The sequence below is a fragment of the Phaenicophaeus curvirostris genome, chromosome 1 (genome assembly GCF_032191515.1).
Source record: "Phaenicophaeus curvirostris isolate KB17595 chromosome 1, BPBGC_Pcur_1.0, whole genome shotgun sequence".
Classification (NCBI taxonomy): domain Eukaryota; kingdom Metazoa; phylum Chordata; class Aves; order Cuculiformes; family Cuculidae; genus Phaenicophaeus; species Phaenicophaeus curvirostris.
This window is the reverse complement of record NC_091392.1, coordinates 191,835,020-191,857,514: the sequence shown is the minus strand read 5'-3', so window position 1 is coordinate 191,857,514 and position 22,495 is coordinate 191,835,020. Positions and strand designations below refer to the sequence as shown.

The 22,495-nt window shown below is 45.5% G+C and overlaps 1 protein-coding gene across 3 annotated transcripts in view; it reads left to right on the top strand.

Moving 5' to 3' along the window:
- MYO7A (myosin VIIA) overlaps positions 1 to 22,495 on the top strand; it is a 102,362-nt gene that overhangs the window by 67,749 nt on the left and 12,118 nt on the right. For 2 of the 3 annotated variants that reach the window (XM_069883277.1, XM_069883276.1), the window contains 20 exons: positions 1,250 to 1,408; positions 1,765 to 1,857; positions 3,223 to 3,317; positions 4,435 to 4,519; positions 5,341 to 5,559; positions 5,731 to 5,838; positions 6,401 to 6,610; positions 7,147 to 7,350; positions 8,167 to 8,343; positions 9,988 to 10,077; positions 11,332 to 11,459; positions 12,664 to 12,790; positions 16,173 to 16,292; positions 16,969 to 17,142; positions 18,292 to 18,519; positions 19,774 to 19,944; positions 20,970 to 21,087; positions 21,364 to 21,490; positions 21,605 to 21,774; positions 21,877 to 22,067. In XM_069883277.1, coding sequence (XP_069739378.1) covers positions 1,250 to 1,408; positions 1,765 to 1,857; positions 3,223 to 3,317; positions 4,435 to 4,519; positions 5,341 to 5,559; positions 5,731 to 5,838; positions 6,401 to 6,610; positions 7,147 to 7,350; positions 8,167 to 8,343; positions 9,988 to 10,077; positions 11,332 to 11,459; positions 12,664 to 12,790; positions 16,173 to 16,292; positions 16,969 to 17,142; positions 18,292 to 18,519; positions 19,774 to 19,944; positions 20,970 to 21,087; positions 21,364 to 21,490; positions 21,605 to 21,774; positions 21,877 to 22,067 — 2,994 coding nt within the window. Of the gene's footprint in view, positions 1 to 1,249; positions 1,409 to 1,764; positions 1,858 to 3,222; positions 3,318 to 4,434; positions 4,520 to 5,340; positions 5,560 to 5,730; positions 5,839 to 6,400; positions 6,611 to 7,146; positions 7,351 to 8,166; positions 8,344 to 9,987; positions 10,246 to 11,331; positions 11,460 to 12,663; positions 12,791 to 16,172; positions 16,293 to 16,968; positions 17,143 to 18,291; positions 18,520 to 19,773; positions 19,945 to 20,969; positions 21,088 to 21,363; positions 21,491 to 21,604; positions 21,775 to 21,876; positions 22,068 to 22,495 lie in introns of all 3 variants that reach the window. The other variant, XM_069883275.1, reaches the window with a different exon arrangement.

Here is a 22,495-nt window from a genome sequence, read left to right as displayed (position 1 = left end):
AGGAACACATGCCTCTCTGCTCTGCACCTTTCTTGTCCCACTGCCCAGTACCCACTGTAGAAAAGGACAGCTTGAGACCAAATTTGGATGCTGCTGCTTTTCTGCCTTTTCCATGCTCATTTGTTGTCTTCTCCTGTCTCACTTCACTCCAGCTCTTTCATGGTTAAACGGCTGCTACAAGCTAGTTAAAAAGCTTCCTCCAGGGATGGAGAGATAGGTGCATGCACAGAGCAGATCCACTGGTCCCAGGAGATGCGTCTGAGATAACAAGGATATCTGAGATAAAGATATGCACCAAATCTCTCCTCCCTTACTTCAGGGGAAGCTCAGGTGACTTTCATTTTAAGTGCTCATATCTGTATATGCACAGATGCTCACAATTTAGATGGCTGAAGGGAGGGCAGATATATAACATGGTGGCTGTAACTCTTTGGCCTAGGCTGGGGTTTACCATCACGACTTTCTGTGGTTTGCCAGCACCGCACCTCATCTGCCTCTATTTTACACTTGGGCTGAAAGCATTTTTAATGCTCCCAGTGGGCTGCAAAAGTGTGTTCTCAGAGGCTCCGGGATCCTTCTCAATGCACTGAAGTACCAAGCCAATGACAGGGATATTCCTGAAGCATTTTACTTCAGCAATCTGCCCATCTAGCAGCTGAAAACTCTCATCTGGTCTCTGTTCTGACCTATTCTTTCAATCTCCTTCAGGGTGTCACCTACCCTGAGATCAACTGGTATATGCACCCTAAGACCTTAAAGTGTCTGAGCCTTCACTGATACAGTCCTCTGCTTCCTCTGCCCATGAAACGGTACTGCCCTGCCCTTACAGGAGTGCTGTAATCGTGCCAGAGCAGCTCAGAGTGGCAGTCAGAAGTTAGTGACCATGAGTGTTCAATGTGAGGATTGTACAATTTGACCCTTGTAGATGCGGCGTCGCTGCCCATTTTCGCACAGTGAAGTTCATTGCATCATGCTTTCCAGTTCTGCTCTCAGTCCTTTGTTTAATGTGTAAAACACATCCAAGTCTTGCAAGCAGGAATTGAAGAGAAAGAGTGAGTCAAACACACTCAGCACTTCATAGGATCAGGCTCATTAAAGCGAACCGTCCTACAGCCTTGGGTCCACCAAGGGAAGAATTTGGGTGGGTGCCTGACTTGGTTGCCCCATACGTCTTCAGAGTTACTGCTCTCTCATGGCCAATCCAGGCCAAGATGTGCAACCAAAGCACCATGTCTTATAACTTCCCCAGCTGTTCGACCGTGAGCTGTGTGTCCGTCAGCTGAGGTACTCGGGGATGATGGAGACTATCCGGATCCGTCGGGCTGGCTACCCCATCCGCTACACATTTGTGGAATTTGTGGACCGGTATCGAGTGCTCATGCCTGGCGTGAAGCCAGCGTACAAGCAGGTGAGCATCTTCTTCCATGGGTCATGATTGCTCTCTGCTGGGCTCTCCAGAAATATTTATGGGATATACATTTTCTCCAAAAGCAAGTATGCAACATTTGATTCCCAAATGTTACAGTGATGCTCTGGGCTTTCAAAGTGAAGGAAAAATTGTTAAAGGTCTGTCAGACGGGGAGCTGAGCATGAAGGGGTCATTTGCAGTCTGTCTCTCTCACTCACCTTAAATGTGATGACACTAAAACCCTGGAAACCTCAGCAGAAGACTGCTGAAATTAGGACCAGAAATGGTCCTTGTTGGGCTTGGGAGGAGCAATGGATGACGCTCGTCCTGGTGAATCCCACCTCCTCTCCTACCAGGGCGACCTGCGTGGAACGTGCCAGCGCATTGCTGAAGCTGTGCTTGGGAAGGATGACGACTGGCAGATTGGCAAGACAAAGATATTCCTGAAGGTAGGTGGCTCTCCATGCCCCGCCCCTAGCTGGGAACCTTGCCCAGATCTCCTACCTTTCCTTTTTCATTGCCAGAGAAGAGCATGTTCTCTAGGCTGGCATGGCAGTGGGTAGAACCTGGGCCAAGGCAGAATATTTGGACGCATTTTAGAAAGCATCAGGCAAGAGGAAGTCCTGACAGTCTGCCAGCACTACTGCCGGCACATACCTATTCGAATGCAGAAATGGTCACATACAGCAGATGACCTTTTCTCCTCCTGGGCTGAACTGCTCAAACTCATCTCCTGCCTTTACCCAAAAAGCGTAGCAGCAGGAGGGATGTCCATGCAGAGCCCTGCAGAGAGAGACCAAAAGCACAATGGGCTCACTTTGCTTTCAGCATGTATTTGCATGACCCCAGATGTGCCTACAGCTTTCCTCTCTGCACTGGTCCAGCTGACACAGGGCAGCCCAATGAAGCAGGACCCCTGCAGCCCTGTTCACACTCTCTCTCCTTACAAACCCGTTCATGTGTTGCTCCAAGAAGATGAAGCTGAGCTGGCCAGAAACCAGACTGGAAGCAAAGGTTTCTCTGAAGCAAAAATCTCAGTGGTAAACCCTAACCTCTTAAATCTAAATTCACCCCAACCTCATTGCCGGTGCAAACACTCCTATCTTTTCCCTAGAAGCTGTTCTCACTAGTCACTCTTTCCAGAATCCATTATCAAGATCTCGCAGCTGTCAGGGCAGGAAACAGAGAAATCTGGAGGCCCCAAGGGGCCATATGAGGTCGAGCAAAGCAGGAAATGTATGGAGCTGCCTCTGCTGCACCCAGCCTGGCAGTGTTCAGCATGCTGCCACCAGGAGAGAAAGTGGAATTACAAACAGTGCGGGAGGAATCAATAGGAAGCTTAGACTGATGCATTTGAAAGCCTCAGACCAAGGAAATTTAGTGTTTTGGTGATCTGTTTTCTCCTTAGAGTGTAGAGTCATTGCTGCCTTCGCTGGAGGGAGTGATGGGACCCAGGCAACCTGGAGTTTGTTCACAAACTTCTCCAGTGCTCCCAAGAACTACTCTCATGGCTGCCAGTACTAGCAGTGAGCTCTGCAAGAAAGGGAAGCATAATTTGGTTGTTCTCAGACTATAAACTACTGCAAAAGTAGCTTCTGGATGGTTTGCTTCATATGGGAATGAAGGTATCAGATCACTAGGGTTAATGTTAGGATTTCCCCAGTGAGTAGGTGGGGTGATGCTTGGGATGTAAAATGTTTGAAGAGTGTATTTTGGACACCTCTGCTAGGGACAGAACTTATACCACCCCTTCTGCCACATGTCAGGCAGATGGTGAGCTTCAGACATGTGTGCTGTATCATTTCCTCTCACAGGATCATCACGACATGCTACTGGAGATTGAGAGGGACAAGGCTATCACAGACAAAGTCATTCTCATCCAGAAGGTGGTCCGTGGGTTTAAAGACAGGTAGGTGTGAGCCTAACTGCCTGATGGGAGGTGGGCTTTGTGGGATGCTTCACCCAGTGAACAACTCCTGGGAGATGCATCACTCCCGGATGCTCATCTGACCTGTCCTGCCTGCAGCTAGGGAGAGGCGAGCCCTGATGTGTTGGCACTCAAATGCAGCAAGTATTGGAGTAAAACAGTAGAGGAAAAAAGAAGAAAACTGTATTATCTGCCTCAAACATTGACGGAATAGGACCATCTGACACTGCTGTCTTCAGGGGAGCTAATGTTAATTATGGCAACAGAGCAGTGGGACACAGCCTGCTCAAGGCAGTGCCAAGCATCTTGTGGGGATGCCCACAAGACTGTGGTGGGGCCATTAGGTTGTTCACTGTAACTGACATTACTCTCCTCAAAGCCCAAGGGGTACAGGACTCTTTTGTAACCCAGTTGCCACAGACTTGGGAGGAAGGCAGTCCATGGGGCACTTCGTGGCACAGTTGTAGAGGACAAGGGGAAGCCACAGCTGAGGTCAAACTTCAGCCATGGAGGAGGGACAGTTCCTGGGGCTTCATGCTCTTTGACTGAGCCATGGCAGCGACTCAGGTTGTGCCTTAGGCTTTGCAGAAAGGGCACATGCAAGTAACTCTGTAATCCTTATCACAGTAATCCTAGCAAGATCCCCAAGTCCTCCCAGTTGTCCCTAAGGTGTCTATATGCGTGATCAGGCCAGGATAAGAAGGATGGGAGAAGCAGATGGGGGTAGCAGGGTTGTGTTTCTGAAGTTTGCTCTTGATCATTTGGGTAAGACTGAATCTGTTCTCAGATGACTAGGCTAGAAGCAAGGAAAGAAGGCAAGGAGAGTGCAAGGGGAGGAAAGAGGGGACCATTCCCAGCATCTCCTGCTCTACCCATTCCCATAGCTTGGCAGGATCATCTTGTGGAGACTTATCAGAAAGAACCCCTACAGACATGTTTATAAAAGCTAGGAGAACTTAGGGAGGAGGCATTTTCAGGAAAAAAAAATGCAGTGTTTAATCCACGTGGCTCCTCAATTTCAAATTTCCAAAGAATGAGACCTGGGAGATGATAATTTGCAGCCAAACTGCAGAGGCAAGTGATTGAAATGCCTTTGCAGGTCCAATTTCCTGAAAGTGAGAAATTCAGTCCTGATGATTCAGAGATACTGGCGTGGACATAACTGCAGGAAGAACTACGGTGCTGTAAGTACAGGGGTGCTTCCTCACACCTCTGCCTTCCTAACTCTTTCAGCTGAGATGTAAGAATTTCCTGGCTCAATATGCATCACTGAGTGTAGGAGGGGATTGGCTTGGCTTTTTTCTCATTGAAGAAAGTCACCAGACCACCTTCTAGCTCTCCTTTTCCCTTGTGAGTTAGATGTCCATTGCACTACCTGATCACTTGGGGGTTATAAAAGTCTTCTCTTGAGAGCAGCTTCTCCTGGAAAACAGACTTCATCTCCAAGTGTTACCATATCTAGGTTTCTCCTCAACGCATGGCTCTCCTTTCTTCCTGTCCCAGCTAGCTCTGACCTAACAGTGGGTCATTTGGAAAGTGTGCTGGGGTTAAAGTGTCCCAATATCATCCTCCAAGCCTGAAATTTGATGGGAATAGCCACTTGCAGGCTAGTCGGGATGCTGCCTCCTGCCATGGAACAGCATTTTGGTTGTCAGGCAGGAGGTCTGCAGGTACTGGACCTCTGTGGGAGCACCTCTCATAGCTTGTGGCTAGCTTGAGGTGAGCAACCAGACCTCCTAATGCCTCTCAAGGGCAAAAACTCTGTAGGACTCATTGGGAGAGAAACTGCCTTTGTCCTTCCTTGGCTTTGAATCAGTTCAGCTGCCAAAGGGCTTAATTTCTACACGGTCTTGGAGAACCTCCTTCCCAAAGGCTTGTCCTGGTGGAGACCGATTTCAGGAGCTCGTTATAGTCATGAGAGAAGGAGATTAGCAGTGGAAATCTGCTTAGGGTGGGCAAGCCCCTGGGCAGTGGTGTGGTGGTTTCATCCTGCTCCCTCTTGCAGATGCGGATCGGCTTCCTGAGACTGCAGGCCCTCTACCGATCCCGCAAGCTCCACAAGCAGTACCACATGGCTCGCCGGCGGATCATTGAGTTTCAGGCACGATGCCGGGGCTACCTGGTCCGCAGGGCTTTCCGCCACCGCCTCTGGGCTGTCCTCACGGTCCAGGCTTACGCCCGGGGCATGATTGCCCGAAGGCTGTATAAGCGCCTGAGAGGGGAAGTAAGTACCATGAAGGAAAGGTTGGTTGTAGGAAATGGAGGTGGGGAGATAGGAAATAAACATGCTTCTGCATCATGTGCATGCTCACAAGTTTGTTTTTTAATGAGCAAAAAAGAATTAAAAAAATAAACAAATGCCTTTTCAGAAGGGATCTTGTGTTTACTCCCCCAGTACCACCGGCGCTTGGAAGCAGAGAAACTTCGGCTGGCGGAAGAGGAACGACTCCGAAAAGAGATGAGTGCCAAGAAAGCCAAAGAGGAAGCAGAAAAGAAGCATCAAGTATGCAGGGACTGATGTGTTTCTGGGGTTCTGTCTCTGTTTTCCAGAGACTGGTTTTGATCCTTTGAGAGGGAATGCCAAAAATATCAAAGGGATTTCTGCCCTGCTTGAGCAGTTTGTATTTGTTTCACTAAAGTACTCTGTGCTGTAACTAGTTTGAAGCTGCTCCAGAATTTCTGATCTGCTGCGCAGGAATTCCAGGGGTTACAGTTATTATTCACTTGCTTTTGCTATTGTATAAAGGCTGAAGGGTGAACTGGGACACTGTGTATGCACACACATACAGGGTTCCTGTATGAAAGAAAAATATGAAGTCAACGAGAGTCTCTGTTTATTGACCAGACCCTTTAAAGTGACACCAAGGAAGGAGGAAATGCTATTGCTTTGCCCTTCTGCAGTTGGAAAATTGAGATGCAGGTGTGTTGCTGATGTGCTCCAAGTCACGTTCCGGGGATAGTGTCCCAAGGATTGGGCAGTCTGCCTTTGAAAAGCAAGGTCCTGCAGAACTTAGTGCCAGGTCTCTGGAGGGAGCAGTTCAATCATTGTATTTGTCCTCTTCTAGGTACGCCTGGCTCAGCTAGCACGGGAAGATGCAGAGAGAGAAGTAAAGGAGAAGGAGGAAGCACGTCGGAAGAAAGAACTCTTAGAAAAAATGGAGAAAGCTCGCAACGAGCCAGTGAATGACTCAGAAATGGTGGACAAAATGTTTGGATTCCTGGGGACAACATCCTCCCTGCCTGGCCAGGAAGGACAGGCACCCAATGGCTTTGAGGTACTGGAGAAACATGTGAGCCTGGCTATCACATGAAAAGCTTTAGCAAGACATTAATTGATCGGGGACAATGCGGCAATCCAAAATGGAGTCTCTGAAGGCTTCCTTTAAGTCTAGACTCTTTTGCGTGGACACATAGAGTTTCCGTGCTGTGGTTGGGGACAGTTAGGCAGTCTGCAGTCTGTCTCTGGGTCTACCACATGGAAGGGAGCAATACCACTGTAAGCTCGTTGAGGACTTGTGGCCTTTGAGATCCTCTGCCTTGTGGATCATCATGGCTTGTGGCTTTTAGCTTTTGGACATCCTTTCCCCATGCTAGAAATGGGGTCATGTTTGATGCTTCTGCTGTTACTCTGGGGACATTCCTGGGCACAGGGATGTCCTTCGTGATTTAGGCTTTGCATGGGCTCCAGAGTTATATTTCAAGGTATTCCCTCCAGCTGCCTTTTCAGATGGACAGAAAAGTCAGGCCCAGAGGGAAAGTGTAGTTAGTATCCAAAGCCATGCTGAATGCTTGACATGTCCTTTCTCACCAGGATCTTGAGCGAGTTCAGAAGGAGCTGGAAGAAGAGGACCTTGATGCAGCATTGCCTCTCCCTGAGGAAGAGGAAGAAGACCTCTCAGAGTACAAATTTGCCAAGTTTGCTGCCACATATTTCCAGGGCACAACAACACACACCTACATCCGTCGGCCTCTCAAGCAGCCTCTCTTGTACCATGAAGATGAAGGAGACCAGTTGGTAAGGCAGGAGATGAAACCCTTCAAGCAGAGCAGGGTTGGGTTGGAGCAAGCCTGGGGAATCCTTCAGCCAAAGGACACCAGAAACTTCCCTTTGGGGTACACTGGTGTGCTCATGGATCAGTGAAGAACACAGCTGTCATCTGCTGCACATTTGTCAGTAGACTCTGTCCCACCAGCATGCTTTGAATGCTAATAAGGCAGTGAATGTTAGAGAGATGTAGTGGAGAGTCCATCTTTATACTTCAATATTTGTGTTAAGACAATTAATGCAGTGCTCTGAGCTCAGGGCATGGACAATGAAAATGTTGAGCACGTACTGCTTGTCAACTGGAAAAGTTGCTTTTTGCCTTCTCATATGCACCAGTGCAGAGCTAGAGAAGAAGAAATGTTTGTCCTATAGCCAGCAGTACAAGAATTGAACCGTATTGAACTTCTATGGCTATAACGAACCTTACATTGGCCATGAATTTGCCTTCACTGTAGTCCTCCTTCCCCTCCACAGTAGGTTAGGAGCTGCCAGTCACTGCCTCTCTATAAGGCTGGCATCTCCTAGCCGAGAAGCAAATTTCTTGTAGGGTGCTCAAACACACTCATGATGGCATGAACACTTGTGGTTCCAGCCACCAGCCTGCCCAGCTTGCTCAGATGGGATGTATGCTGCAGGCAAAACTGTTAATGTGATGCATGAAAGCGTTTTACCTTCTGCAGATATACAGAGAGAACACAGTAGTAATCCTGATGGATTCAGCATAGCTTGACCACACCCTCCGCTGCCCTGGTGCAAGCTAATAGACTTTACTTTCCTTTCAAATAGGCAGCACTTGCTGTATGGATCACTATCCTCCGTTTCATGGGAGACCTCCCTGAGCCAAAATATCACACAGCCATGAGTGATGGTGGCGAGAAGATACCAGTCATGACAAAAATCTATGAGACCCTTGGGAAGAAGACGTATAAAAAAGAATTGCAGGCTCTGCAGGGAGAAGGAGAGGTAACTGCTGCGGCTGTAAAAGAGATGCTGTTATTAGGTGTTAGATATTGAAAAGTGTTGGAAACAACTTGTGGGGTTTGCTGCAGGCAGTCAGTTTGTTGCTTTTATTTGCTATTATGCTACAAAGGGAGAATTGCCTGTGCGTCACATATTAATCCCATCCCTCCTTCTTCACTGGGACAGCTGAATGTCCCATAGCAATACAATAAGGGAAGCACGCTGGTGTCTCTCGTGGTGCTTAGATCTCTCTCCTCCTCCTTGTAGGACAGGAATAGATGAGGCGGGGGGAACCATGATGTCCTGTGTCATCGGTCTGTCGTATGGGGATTTCTTCTTGGTCTGCCCTGAGTCAGAAGAGACTAAATTAAAAATGTGTCCTTAATCTAGGAGCAGGAAGTAACAGTTACCTGATTAAGCTATGGAAATAAGAAAAATTAAAAAAAGAATCCCTATCATTAGTGCATTCCAGGATGTCACTGGAAGACTTTGTCTTAAGACCTCACCCAGATAAGACATTGTTTTGGATAAATCACTGTCCATAGCACTGGTATGCAGTCATCTTTGGCAATAATTTTATTCAATAGAACAAGATATTACCTGATAGTGGAATTGTCTAGATGGCACCGTTGCATTTGCAAGAAGCCTTCTACAGTGTCATCTAAACAAGCCCGTGGGGCACTTGTAAATTGACAAATCTCTGAGGTTTTAGAGACAGTGATATCATCGCACTTTCAGTGAATTACCCGAGAAAGAGAATAGCCTCATCTGGATTGTAATTCTGTAAAAGTATACACCAAGAATCACCATTCATTCCTTATATCATTTTTTGCTTGTTTATTACAAAAGGGCGTATTTTGGCCAATTGAGACATTAGGTGGTTCAGAACAGAAGGAAAATTTAAGCTGCCATTTTTCTCTATTGTTACATCTGCTCTGCAGTGTGCACAACAGTGCAGAGAGATGTCTGAGCTGCCCTGGGGCATGATGATATACAAATCCAGGTTTACAGTACCAACTTCGCTTTATAGTCAATATAAACCATCACAGCTGCAAGACTCAAAAGTGCTGATCTGGTGTAACATCAGACTTTTTGAAGTTGTTTGATGGGAAGGGGTTAACTGAGTCAAAAAGTGAAGTGATTATCCATGCCATTTTAATCCCACAGCTGGTATAAATCTGGGATAAAAGTAGAAAGCCAACAGTAACTTGATGATGAGTGATCAATGCCTGGATCTGTCCCACATCAAATTCATTCTTCTGGGAAATCTGGTAGACCGCAGAGCTGGTTAACAGTGATGAAACATAGTGGGTATCTGCCTGCCCGTGAATCTCTGTCTAGATGACTTCCATCTCACAAACCTGCTGTGCAAATGGCTCATGTCAGAGAGTGGTATTGTTCATCTCATTTGCGACATAGGCTTACAGCAGAACTGGGCGTCCTGAGGCTGAATATGAGTCAGCCATGGTTTTGGGGGGCATGGGAATATGGATCCAGACTTGTGGTTCCTACCAGCCTCTTAAATATCTCACTCTCTGCCCAGGATTAGCAGTCTTTTGCAGAAGCCCAGAGGAGGCAGAGAGAGTGTGTACTTGACACCCTTTCTCTGTTTCTCACCGCATTGCATCTATGCCTCTTGCTTTGCAGAGTACTCATATTGATGGGCACAAGAAGAACAGTGTGCGGCACAAACTGGTCTCCTTAACTCTCAAGAAGAAATCCAAACTGACGGAGGAGGTGAGAGAAGACGCTTGGCCGCCTGGCAGCACAAGTGCCGTTGGATTGTCTGCAGCCCTCTCTGACTCTCTTCTGCTTTTCCCTAGACAACATAGAACCAGCCCTCCTCTGGGTTTGGCGCTACCTGTCTCTCTGCCTGAAAGATTTAAGGAGTGTTTAAGGGGAAAGGTTGGCTTCCCGTGTCTCCTTGAGTCATTCTGCACCTCGCACCGGCCTCCCCTCGGCTACTGTTCTCCATCCATCCAGCACCTTCCCTTCCCTCTTTCACAGCCCTCCATCCAGCTGCTGATATCTCCCACCACTGTGTGATGGTCTGAGTGTTATCCCTGCTTTTAGTTTCCTGCCCTCCAGTGTGGCAGAGGTAGCAGAGTTGGTGTCTCTAAATGTGATTACCCATCCTGTGCTCCTCTCCAGTGCCAGGGATGTAACGCCCCATGGGAGCAGTTTTTAAAGATCCCATCTCAAAAGAGTGAGGAGAGATAAATGTTTGCGGGAGGGTGAAAACAATGCAAGGACATGGATTCAGTCTTCTTTTGCACGCTGCCATATCCACTTCCAGAGCAGGCGCTATCTCACCTGGCTGTAGCTGCTTGAGACCATGAAGATTGCTCTCTGAAATAGTCACCCACCTTCCCTTTGGGGTCAATGGGGAGAAATAGGACCCAATCTAGTTTACCCTAAAGAGAGTCTGAACGCACTCTAGGAATGTCCATCTCTCTTCAGTGGCTCTAAATGGAGACTGGATTAGCGAGTTGAGACGGAGAGCTGGTTGGCAGATGAATGCCATCCCTGTTTTTACAAACAGTACCATGCTTATGCGCTTTTGGCTGCTTCATTAGCATGAGGCGTGGGTCCATTCTGTCAGTGGTTTAATATTTTTTATATAACTGAGTTAAAGGGACATGCCTTCCTTGTCAATAAGCTGGGGTTATTCCAAAGATCCTTGATTGACCTTTCCTGACTGCAGAACAAGATCAGAGCTGCGATGCAAGGGTGCCATTGTAGAAACACTGGGCACAGTTGAAGCAGGTGGGAGTGTGACTAGATAGGACCATTTTCAGCTTCACCCATATGTGATTAAAGCCAAAAAAGTCACACCTTTCCATCACTGATAAAGTGCTAGATTGAAGAACTTCTGAGAGCCCTCCTGGCTGCCGGAGGAGGCCTCCTGGGGGAGCACCACACATTTGGGACGGAGGTGGGGGGACATAGTAACTGGCTGTAGTGAAAGAGAGCAATGTGTCTGGTTGGCAGGTGACAAAGAGACTTCACGATGGTGAGTCCACGCTCCAGGGTAATAGCATGCTCGAAGACCGACCCACCTCCAACCTGGAGAAGCTCCATTTCATTATTGGTAATGGCATCCTCAGGCCAGCCTTAAGGTTAGAAATCAAGACAAAGGCATAAACATGCCATTCTTTTCATTCCTTCTTCCTTGAGCTGTTTCTGTCTAGATGATTTTTCTACTGTGTGCAGCTTTACAGAGTTCTCGTTACATCATTTTTCTGTTTGCGTTGTATAATATGGGCTGGGCTGGATCATATTCCTTACTGTTCACTTAAGGCCTGATGGAAATACCAGGCAGAGGGACTGCAATACTTCTGAAAGTGCCAGTGGGTACTGGATTGTTTTTTTAATGCTTACTCTTGCTGTTCACTACCCTTTGTTTCCTATTTGACCATTTAGATCCTTTTTGTTTGTGTAAGTATTTTTAATGGTAAACTAATGAACAACTCAAAGTCATTTCAGTTGCGATATTAAGCATGCAAAAACTAGACAGTGCCAAATCAAGGCCAACTGTACATCTTTGGTTTAGCCAGTTTATGTTTTTGCATTATAATACAGTCCTTGTTTATGTAGTCTCACACTCTTTTCACTCACACCTGTCTGTTTACTCCAGTAACAGGGTGGGCTTCTCTAATTGTCATTTTATCCTCCCAGTTCACAATGAACCCTTTGGCCTTACTTTTCTGCAAAACTCTCTTCTGAAAGCAGACTTCTAGTGTCCCATGGGCTTTCCTGTGGGGTTTGTAAGTGTAACATGTTGGCTAATGTTTTTGCTGCCTGCCACGTAGATGAGGAAGTACTGTTATCCCTCATTTTGCACGTTAGAGACAAAAGTGGACATTAGTTCCCAAATTGAGATACCCATCAATGTACATACCTGTTTGTATGTAAGAGCTGAAGAAACACTGGCCACTGCTGGAGCTTCTAGAAAACAAGTTCAGTTGTCTCAAGAGGGACAGCCGGCAAATGAAGACTCCCTCTCAGCTGGTTGCCCTCTATGAAAATTAGTTTAGGAGACTCTCTTGGTATCACTGGGAACAATTTTAAGAAATCAGGGTAGACTCCATCATCTAGAGGTAGCGTTGAGCTCCCTGAGCTATGAGACTCCCCTTTATTTCCCTCTAAGCAGTGTCAGTCAGCTAAGGGAGAGACTCAGCAGCAGTTAAATTAATATCCTTGTAATTCTAAAATGAACTTTTAACTTTCAGCCACATACAGACAGAGTCTGGCTCTGTTTCTGTTCATGTTGAAAAAAACAACCTCATTAGCTCTAATGTTTATTTTTAATTCCTATTGCAGGGATGAAATCTACTGTCAGATCTGCAAGCAGCTCACCCAGAACCCATCCAAAAGCAGCCACGCAAGGGGATGGATCCTGATGTCCCTCTGCGTGGGATGTTTTGCTCCTTCTGAGAAGTTTGTGAAGGTAAGTTGTAGATTATATTTGTCTAGAATTCTCTGCCAATATGTTTTCTTTTCCCACCATGGGACCAGCTTTTCTCTTGTGTTTCACAGGAGAAGGAATCCTGGTCTCTATTTCTGACAGTGATATCAGGTTCTTAATCAGTAAGAAAAGTGTACATGATCCCAAGCTCAGTGTTGAAAGTGAATCAGATGGGTCAGTCCTAAGAAGTATCTCTCTTTCCTGTGACTCTAAAGGGAATGTAGACAACCAATTCAGATGATGCCTCCTGCAAGGGTGAAGATGCAATTAAGTGACTTCTGGAAGGAAACTTGATTTTGGGAGGCTGTAAGGGGAATTTGGACACCCAGAGCAACCCACAGTTCTCCTATATTTCTCACATGCAAAGGTCTGTGCGTTCATTCATTTAAACATCTGTTGGCTTTGACAGATGTGACCTCAGGCATGTAGTCTTAACAAATTTGAGAAGGAATAGTACTACGCAGCCAATAATAAATGTAAGTTAATGTAAAAAATTCTACATAGAAAGGGAGAGTTTTAATTTACCTGGAAGTGTGTTTGCATAGTTGCTGTCTACATGCTACAACTTGCCCTTCAATGTGTCATACTGAAAACATCCAACTGTACGTAGCCCCATGAGAGATGATACATAATAAAACTTCAGAAGCACTGTGGAACAGCATAACTGAAATCAGTGGGAGTTGCTAAGTGGCTGATGCTCTTGAAAGTCAATGTGTTCTTAAGAATTTTTTTTCCTGGGCAAAGTCCATTTGTCATTGCCTAGATTTGAAAATCCTGCCTTCCAAATAAGTTACGTACCTAGAGTCTGACTAGCACCACTAGGCTGCTCGTGTTAGTTCCATGCCTAAGAGTTTATCTGGCACAAGGCAAAGGGCTCAATAATATGTCTTTGCTATGACATGACAAGACCTCCTTTGTCCCTCTCAGATCTTTGAATGTTGGAGCCTGGACCTGCTCCCAAGCCTGCTGGAGATAAAGAGGTTCCATTAATTCATACAGATATCAAATCATGCACTTGGTCCTCAGCACTGAAAGAGCTGAAGCCAAGAATAGAAATTCTTCCTTCATCCCAGTATGTAATCTAATAAAGCAGATAAATCACTATCGAAGTGGCAAAAAATTAAATTACATCTGGAAATAAGATCTGAGAAAGTATACCACAGGAGATCGTGTGGATTTAAATCTTTAATAGCAGAAGATTATTTTAGGTGAGTGAAGCACTTCTCAGAAATAATTTATGGGTAGCTCTGGAGACTCAGACATAAAATCATGGAATAATTTGTGTTGGAAGGGACCTCTAAAGTTCACCTAGTCCAACTCCCACTGCAGTGAGCAGGGAAATCTTCAACCAGATCAGGTTGCTCAGAGCTGCGTCCAACCTGACCTTGAATATTTCCGGGGATGGGGCATCTACCACCTCTCTGGGCAACCTGTGCCATTATTTCACATGTACCTCTGCCCAAAGTTATGGTCTATATTGAAATACATAGCAATATTCCTGACAGTTTTGGAGAGACTTCATACTAATTCTGCCCTTATTCATCACCCTTTTGCACCTCGGGGTGTTGGAGATGGTGAGCAGACTATGGTGAATGAAGCTTCTTGAGCGTGAGTGCAAATAACACTTGCTGCAGCCCATACTGTGGCCCCAGTCTCGCAATCAACAAACAGTTAGTGACTTGGGTAATGTCTCAGAGCTCCTCTGAAGTGACTGTAGTTATCCATGGGGACATTATGGAAACCTTGCAGCTTAAAGTGTTACGTTTTAAGATAAAGCATTCTTGTGATGAAGTGTTAACTCTGCCCCAAAACCACCTGTCTATCCATCCAGACTCACTTTTTTGTTTTGTGAAAAGCAGAGGAATATTCAAAGTTAGTTGAAGTTCAGTGAATACTTCTATTTTGAAGCTACATTAACCCAGGCCACCTAGTCCAGTCTGTTCTGGGTTGGGAGACAAACTCTGTGTCAGTGCCAGACCTTACTCTCAGACTTTTAATCTATTAGTACCATGTTTTCAGGAGTTAGTAGTCAGTCAATCTGATTTGCTGTGAGTTTGCTGACTACTTCTTTAACCATGCGATAGGTACCGTTGAATGTACGGTAGCCCCACAGTTGGCTCTTAGGCAGTTAGCTAGATGACATTCTGTTAACCTCATGGGTTTTTTCACTTGATGCCCTAGCTTCTTATTTAGCAGTAATTATCCACCATTTTAATAGAAGGAAAAACATATATGGGTAAATATCTCTTAGTATTTCTTTCCTGTACTCTTCCATGCAATGAATGTTGTATCAGACTCCTAGTTACTTCTCTTCTGAAACCTCTAGGCTCAAAACTTAATAACAGCAATATTATGGATAAAAGATGAGGAATTTCAGGAAACCCTTGTGCCTGAAAGTTCTTCTACAACCTTCCAAAGCCTCAGTGAGAACTAAACATTTTGAGAAGGATTTAGCTGATAAAGAGGCAGTTTTCAATATGTTTTCCTGCTCCCAAATATGAAGGTTATGCTTTAGAACCCATTAGACACCTTTCATAGACTCATAGAATCACCAGATTGGAAAAGACCCATTGGATCATCGAGTCCAACCATTCCTATCAATCACTAAACCATGCCCCTCAGCACCTCGTCCACCCGTCCCTTAAACACCTCCAGGGAAGGTGACTCAACCATCTCCCTGGGCAGCCTGTTCCAGTGCCCAATGACCCTTTCCATGAAAAATTTTCTCCTAATGTTCAGCCTGAATCTCCCCTGGCAGAGCTTGAGGCCATTCCCTCTTGTCCTGTCCCCTGTCACTTGGGAGAAGAGGCCAGCACCCTCCTCTCCACAACCTCCTTTTAGGTAGTTGTAGAGGGCAATGAGGTCTCCTCTCAGCCTCCTCTTCTCCAGGCTGAACAACCCCAGCTCTCTCAGCTGTTCCTCATAAGGCCTGTTCTCCAGCCCCTTCACCAGCTTCGTTGCTCTTCTCTGGACTCGCATGGGTCAAGACACATTAGTTTTTCATATCTTTTCATATCTTTCATAGTCTTTACGTATCTTTTCATAGTCTTTTCATATCTTTCTTGCAACTAATAATGGATCTTTAAAATACAAAGGTAGAAATCAGTGGCAGCAACAGCAGGGATGGAAAAGCTGCTGCACTGACTTCGATCAAAGGTCTGTCTAGGCTAGTATCTTATCTGCACTGAGGCCAGAAATGCACAGTGTGAGAACAAGGCAAAGATGCTGGCTGTCCTACTGTCAGCTTCCAGCAGTCACTGCCATTGGCAGTCCCAAGGGGCTTTTCTCCAATAAATCATGGCTTTTTAACCTTTGCAAATGCTTGGCCTCTAGAGCTAACCAATGTGTTCCCGGCTGCCAACAGTATTTAAGGAACTTTATCAATGGAGGTCCCCCGGGTTATGCACCCTATTGCGAAGAGAGGCTGAGGCGCACGTTTGCCAATGGGACAAGGACGCAGCCACCCAGCTGGCTGGAGCTGCAGGTATGAACCTCTCCATCTCCTCCTCAGGCAGCTGAGGCTCAGGGTTTGAGCCTTTCACTATCAAGGTACCACATCTCTGGTAGAATAGAAAGTAGCGTGACAAAATGCCTATTTTTCTCAAGAATTTTCAGCTATTTCCAAGATACTGCATTCCACATGCATCCTGGCTTTGCTCCAGAGTGTGCTAAAGATCAATCCATTTGACTACTTCAATACTTGTAAATTAAATATGCTCGAGAGTGTTCTCAGGCATTAAGGCCAGCTGGCATGGAGCGCGCCCTATTTATGCTAGGAAGCTGCCTTCCAGATGAAGGTGGCTACAGGCAAGCTGCTAACCAAGAATGGTCCCTGGGACTTGTTCATGGACAGCCATTGTTGGGACAGTTTGTGAAATAATTGCTCAGTTTCTTTGCTATTTACTGGCATAGACAGCTGTGCTCCAGTGCCCAGGAATATTCCCAGACCTGCTTGGATTTACCAAATGTGTTAAAAATACGTGGGACTTCCAAGTACTTCCAGTGGTTGACTCTATGTTATCCTTTCGAGAAGCATATTATGGTAATATCTCAGGAATTAGAAAATGGTTATCACAGTTGGGTGGAAGAGTATGTGGGTGAGTAGTCTTGACGGGATTGAAATACACGTGCCTTTATAAAGTTTGACTTTAATCCATTAGGCAACCAAGTCCAAGAAACCGATCATGCTACCTGTCACATTTATGGATGGGACAACTAAAACGCTGTTAACTGACTCCGCAACAACTGCTAAAGAGCTCTGTAATTCTTTGGCTGACAAAATCACCCTGAAGGACCGATTTGGCTTTTCGCTTTACATTGCACTTTTTGACAAGGTATGTCTTAAGCTATATTCCTGACTAGCTCTGTGGAAGAACAGGGAGGTTCTCCATGCCGTCACATATCTTCCAGAGGGCACAAGAACACTGTGCTCTGAGCAAATAGGCCGCATTGAGGTCAAGAAGGAACATTTCCACAGTAAAAGTGCCAGCATGATTTTCACAATAAGAGTAGTCAAACGCTGGAGCAGGGTGACAGTAACACAGATATCTCCCTCCTCGGAGATATTCAGAATTTAACAGAAGGCACGGAGCAACTTGAGCAAAGATTGGGGTGCCTTAAACCTGGCTGGATGCCAGGTGCCTACCAGGCTGCTTTGTCATTCCTCTCCTCATTTGGACAGGGGAGTGAAAATGAAACAAAAGGCTCGTGGGACAAGATAAGGACTCACTCATTTCCATCATGGGCAAAACAGACCTGACTTGGGGAAAGTGTATTTAATTTATTACCAATCAAATCAGAGTGGGATAATGTAAAATAAAACTGAACTCTAAAATACCTTCCTCCCACCCCTCCCTTCTTCCTGTGCTTAACTTTACTCCTAAATTCTCTACTTTCTCTCCCCAAGTGGTGCAGGGAGATGGGAGTTGTGATCAGTTCATCACACATTGTTCCTCCACTCCTTCCTCCTCATGAAGAGGACTCCTCAAGCTCATCCCCTGCTCCAGCATGGGGTCCTCCCCACAGGAGACAGTCCTTCATTAACTTCTCCAGCACGAATCCTTCCCACAGGCAGTCGTTCTTCATGAACTGCTCCAGTATGGGTTCCCTATCTGGGATGCAGTCTTTCAAGAGCGGACTGCTCCAGCATGGGTCCCCCACGGGGTCACAAGTCCTGCCACCAAATCTGCTCTAGTATGGGCTCCTCTTTCCGGTGTTCCATGAACCCTGCCATAATCCTGCTCCAGCTGAAGTTGCTGGGTTTCACCCACCACTCCTTTCATTCTGCATAGGAAACTGGGACCCAAAACAAAATGGCTCATCCAGCTATGCTATAGACCACTTCAGTCTTGACTGACTAGTAGACATAGATTTTATTTATTTAGATTATAAAGGAGGTCTGTATGAATGACTCAGAGATATCTCTGTCTAGGGAAGTCAGCATTTAGTTGGGTGAATGCCACATTTTCCTCTGCCCTAACTAGGTCTCTTCGCTGGGGAGCGGCAATGACCATGTGATGGATGCTGTGTCTCAGTGTGAGCAGTATGCCAAAGAGCAGGGAGCACAGGAGCGCAACGCACCATGGCGACTCTTCTTCAGGAAGGAGATCTTTACTCCTTGGCACAACCCAAGTGAGGACAATGTGGCCACCAATCTGATTTACCAACAGATTGTGCGAGGGGTGAAGTTTGGGGAGTACCGGTGTGACAAGGTATGTGACCTCAGCAGGTTCTGGTCTGGCCCAACATATATCCTTGACATGTTGAAGTAGGTTTCACGGAGGGAGATGAGAGATCTTCATCCCTGCACACCTGCTAGGTTGAGAATTACAGTATTCACTTAGGAAACAATAGCTACATGAATCAGATCCTCTTGTCTGTGGACAGACTGGATGCTCCCATGTGGTGCATGAGCACTTTTTCCTGGTTAATTATGGATGGGACAGTAAATGGCCACTTTGTCCATCGGCATCAGTCTGGAGGGCTACAGGTAATCTGTACACCAGGTGCACAGCAGGATCCATTTTTGTGAATCCTGGTAAACCTTAGCCATGAGAGATGCTTTTCAGGATACCCAGATCTCTGTCATGCAATACAAACCAAATAATGCTGCCATAGGATGAAGGGATATTGGCAGCAGAAATCTATGCCTCTGGAGTCTCTGGGAGCTTACAGAATTATTCCAGTGTCACTGAAACAAGCATCTCAAGAAACATAAGAATCTCTGGCAATGTCCATCACGTTTTCTGGTTTGGTTTTGGTTTTTTTTGCTTGTGTTTAAAGTCATCCAGGTGTCAAATTGACGTTATTTCTCTTTTCTAACACCTAATCATTGTCCTATGATCTGGTGGAGTCCAGTCACTTTGGGAATGAAATCACCTTTTCCCATCTATATTGCATTAACTGCAACTCTTTTATCCTATTGGAAGTCCTGTTCTTTCTTCCACCCTTTCTCTTGCTCCTGGTCTCCTTGTGCTATTGTCATCTCAGTAGTTGTATTATTTCACCCCAAAGTGCTTGGAATGTAGCTGCACCAGAGGACTTTTTACAGTTCTGGATTATGCACAATTGCTTCACTTGCTTGTCTCCTCAAGTATAAGAAATAATGAATACGTGCAGTTTGCAACCATTAAACTCTATCTGCTCTAGCAAAATTGCCCACTTCTGGCTGCAGGGATCAGAAGCAGACTGAATTGCAAGGGAAAACTGGGGCAAACAGAATCATAGGGTTGCACAGTGCTGGTCATTGAACATGTTAAGGCTTAATCATAACTTTTAGTGGTCAGTCTCCTGAACTTTGGATAAGTGAAAAGCACTGGTGAGGTTCTGCTGAAAGAAAGCATCGCTACACCAGTCTGAAGCAGCAGTACATCCAGCCTCCACAAAGAGCTCTTTGCATGATGAAAGATGGATGTTGAGGTGATTGCCTGGTAACAGCTCTAAGTTGGCTTTTTGGGCTCCCACAGGAAGAAGATCTGGCAGAACTGGCTTCACAGCAGTACTATGTGGACTATGGGTCAGAAATGGTACTGGAAAGGCTGCTAAATCTAATTCCATCCTACATCCCGGACAGAGAGATCACAGCTTCGAAAACAGTGGAAAAATGGGCTCAGCTCATTATAGCTGCACATAAAAAGGTGGGAGCAATAGATCATCTTGCCAGGATGAGGGCATGCTCCCATAGCTTTGTGTGCCTTTTAAACATATAATCATAGCTCAGCTCTTAGCCTGCCCTAGAGATAGGTTTTGTACTAGTCATATTCACCTTTACCACTGGTTTTGAGTCAAGATCTGACAGAAGAAAGGAACCTGCAGAGATTCACTGTGAGAAGCAAAATGCCATCTGTGTGGTGTCATTCCTAGTACAGAGTTGTATTTTTATTGGTTGTATTACAGTGGCGGTTCATGTCTCAGGCCAATGTCAGGACCTTATGAAGCCAGGTGTTGTATAAAACCTCCCTGACTTCCATAACAACATTTGTGACACCCTCCCACAACGACACCTTCCATAACTCGTTAGCTATAACTTATGACCCATGTTGAGGGCTAGTCATCCAGGCATGAAAATTTGCATTCATTTAACAGCAGGATTCAGCTTTAGATTAAGACCCCTAAAATTTAAGCATATTCATGTGTGTTAGGAATCTCACCTCCCACTACTGTCAGTGAACACACAAGGATGCCATTCAGTTGGACCTTGCAGGTCCTCCATCAGTTTGTCAACTGCATAGAGAAGTCTTAGGTGTCTGAGGATGTCTTAAATGAAGCTAGATATCTGTGCTTAAGGGCTATCAAGTGCTTAAAGGCTATCAAGGGCTATAAGGGCTATCAAGGGCTATCAGCTAAAGGACTGTCAAGCTGAAAGGTAGGCACCTAGGGAACCCAGAGATAGGCAAGGGGAATCCCACCCAGACTGGTCACTCTAGATGCTTGCACAGCCTTCTCAGAGTTGTATTGTTCCCTGAAGTGGGAACCAGAATTTTGCCAGGACTTTGTCCTACCTGTCACATGTTCCTGTAGAACTTTAGCCCTTAGTCTTATTGAGACCTAAATTAATATTAATTCCATGATCTTCAGGTGACATGAACTGGTTTTATTTGCTCTCTTGGTGGCTGTAACTGGGTTTGTGCTTCATGTTGGTTGTAATTTGTTTTGTCTGTAGGGAATTTATACTCAGAAGAGGACAGACCCAAAGAAAGTCAAGGAAGAGGTAGTGGATTTTGCACGTTTCAAGTGGCCTTTGCTGTTTTCTCGGTTTTATGAAGCCTTCAAATTCTCAGGTGAGTCAGTAGAATACATCCCCAGAGTACAGGATGCTCAAAGGCAAAAAGAAGGAGAGATAGAGGTTCCACAGACACGAAAACTTAATGGACCATCTAGCTGGTCGTTCTTATATATGTTATTTTTTGGTGCATTCTGATTAGCAATGGCTCAAGCTATGAGTCTGCCTCTTTCTCTTACTAAATAACACTGATATTTTTGACAGTTTCATCTTCCTCTGAATTTTTCTATATCGTAAGATATAGAAAAGATTGTATGTCTTGTCTCTAACCCAGGTCCAAGCCTGCCTAAAAATGATGTGATTGTAGCTGTCAACTGGACAGGGGTGTACTTTGTGGATGAACAGGAGCAGGTTCTCTTAGAGCTCTCTTTCCCAGAGATCACAGCTGTGTCAAGCAGCAGGTGAGGAGGAATAAACTTAGCTGGTGATCTCACCCTAAACCAGTCTTTTTCCAGACATTGGCTCTTGATGCCATTATCTTTCCTGTTTATGTCTTTTATAAAAATATATCACAGAGGGGGAAAGCTGCAAGGGCAGAGTTTCACCTTGGCCACCATTAAAGGCGATGAATATACTTTCACCTCCAACAACGCAGAGGATATCCGGGACCTGGTGGTGACCTTCCTTGAAGGACTAAGGAAGAGATCAAAGTATGTGGTCACTCTCCAAGATAACCCAAACCCTGGTACGTAAATGGCTGAGACCAGTGGCAAATGTATTGATAGATTAATTACTCCAAAGGGATTTGGGAACAAAAACCACAAACTAACAGTTGTTCTTCTTGCAGTGGGAGAAGAATCTGGGTTCCTCAGCTTCCTCAAAGGAGACCTCATAGTTCTGGACCAGGACACAGGAGAACAAGTGATGAACTCAGGGTGGGCTAATGGGTTCAATGAACGTACCAAACAGAGAGGGGATTTCCCAACCGATTCTGTCTATGTCTTGCCTACAGTCACCATGCCTCCGCTGGAGATAGTGGTAAGCTCTCTTACAGAACATCAAAAGCCTCCTGGAGAGCTTAGAACTGACCAGAGTCTCTCTAATGATAAGGTGGAAAGCAAAGCATCTGAGAGAGGTGACCAGTTGTCTGAGGCAGAAGTGATCTTCGCCTTTCTTCTGTTCTTGTCTTTTTGAACACCACAGGCTTATGGCTTGGAATATCCATGAATCATACTAAATCCCTCCAGCTGGCCTGATTACTTGAAGGTGTATTTGGGGTTGGATGGAACCACTACATTCAGGCATGGAGTTGTAGGATCCATAGCACATTATCTTTATTAGGAAATGATCCACACTGTGGAAACATTTGTTATTCCTTGCATTAATGAATGAGAACAGCACAGAGAAATGACAATTGCACAGTTCTTACTGACTATTAACTGGAATTAAAGGATTAGTCTTATTCA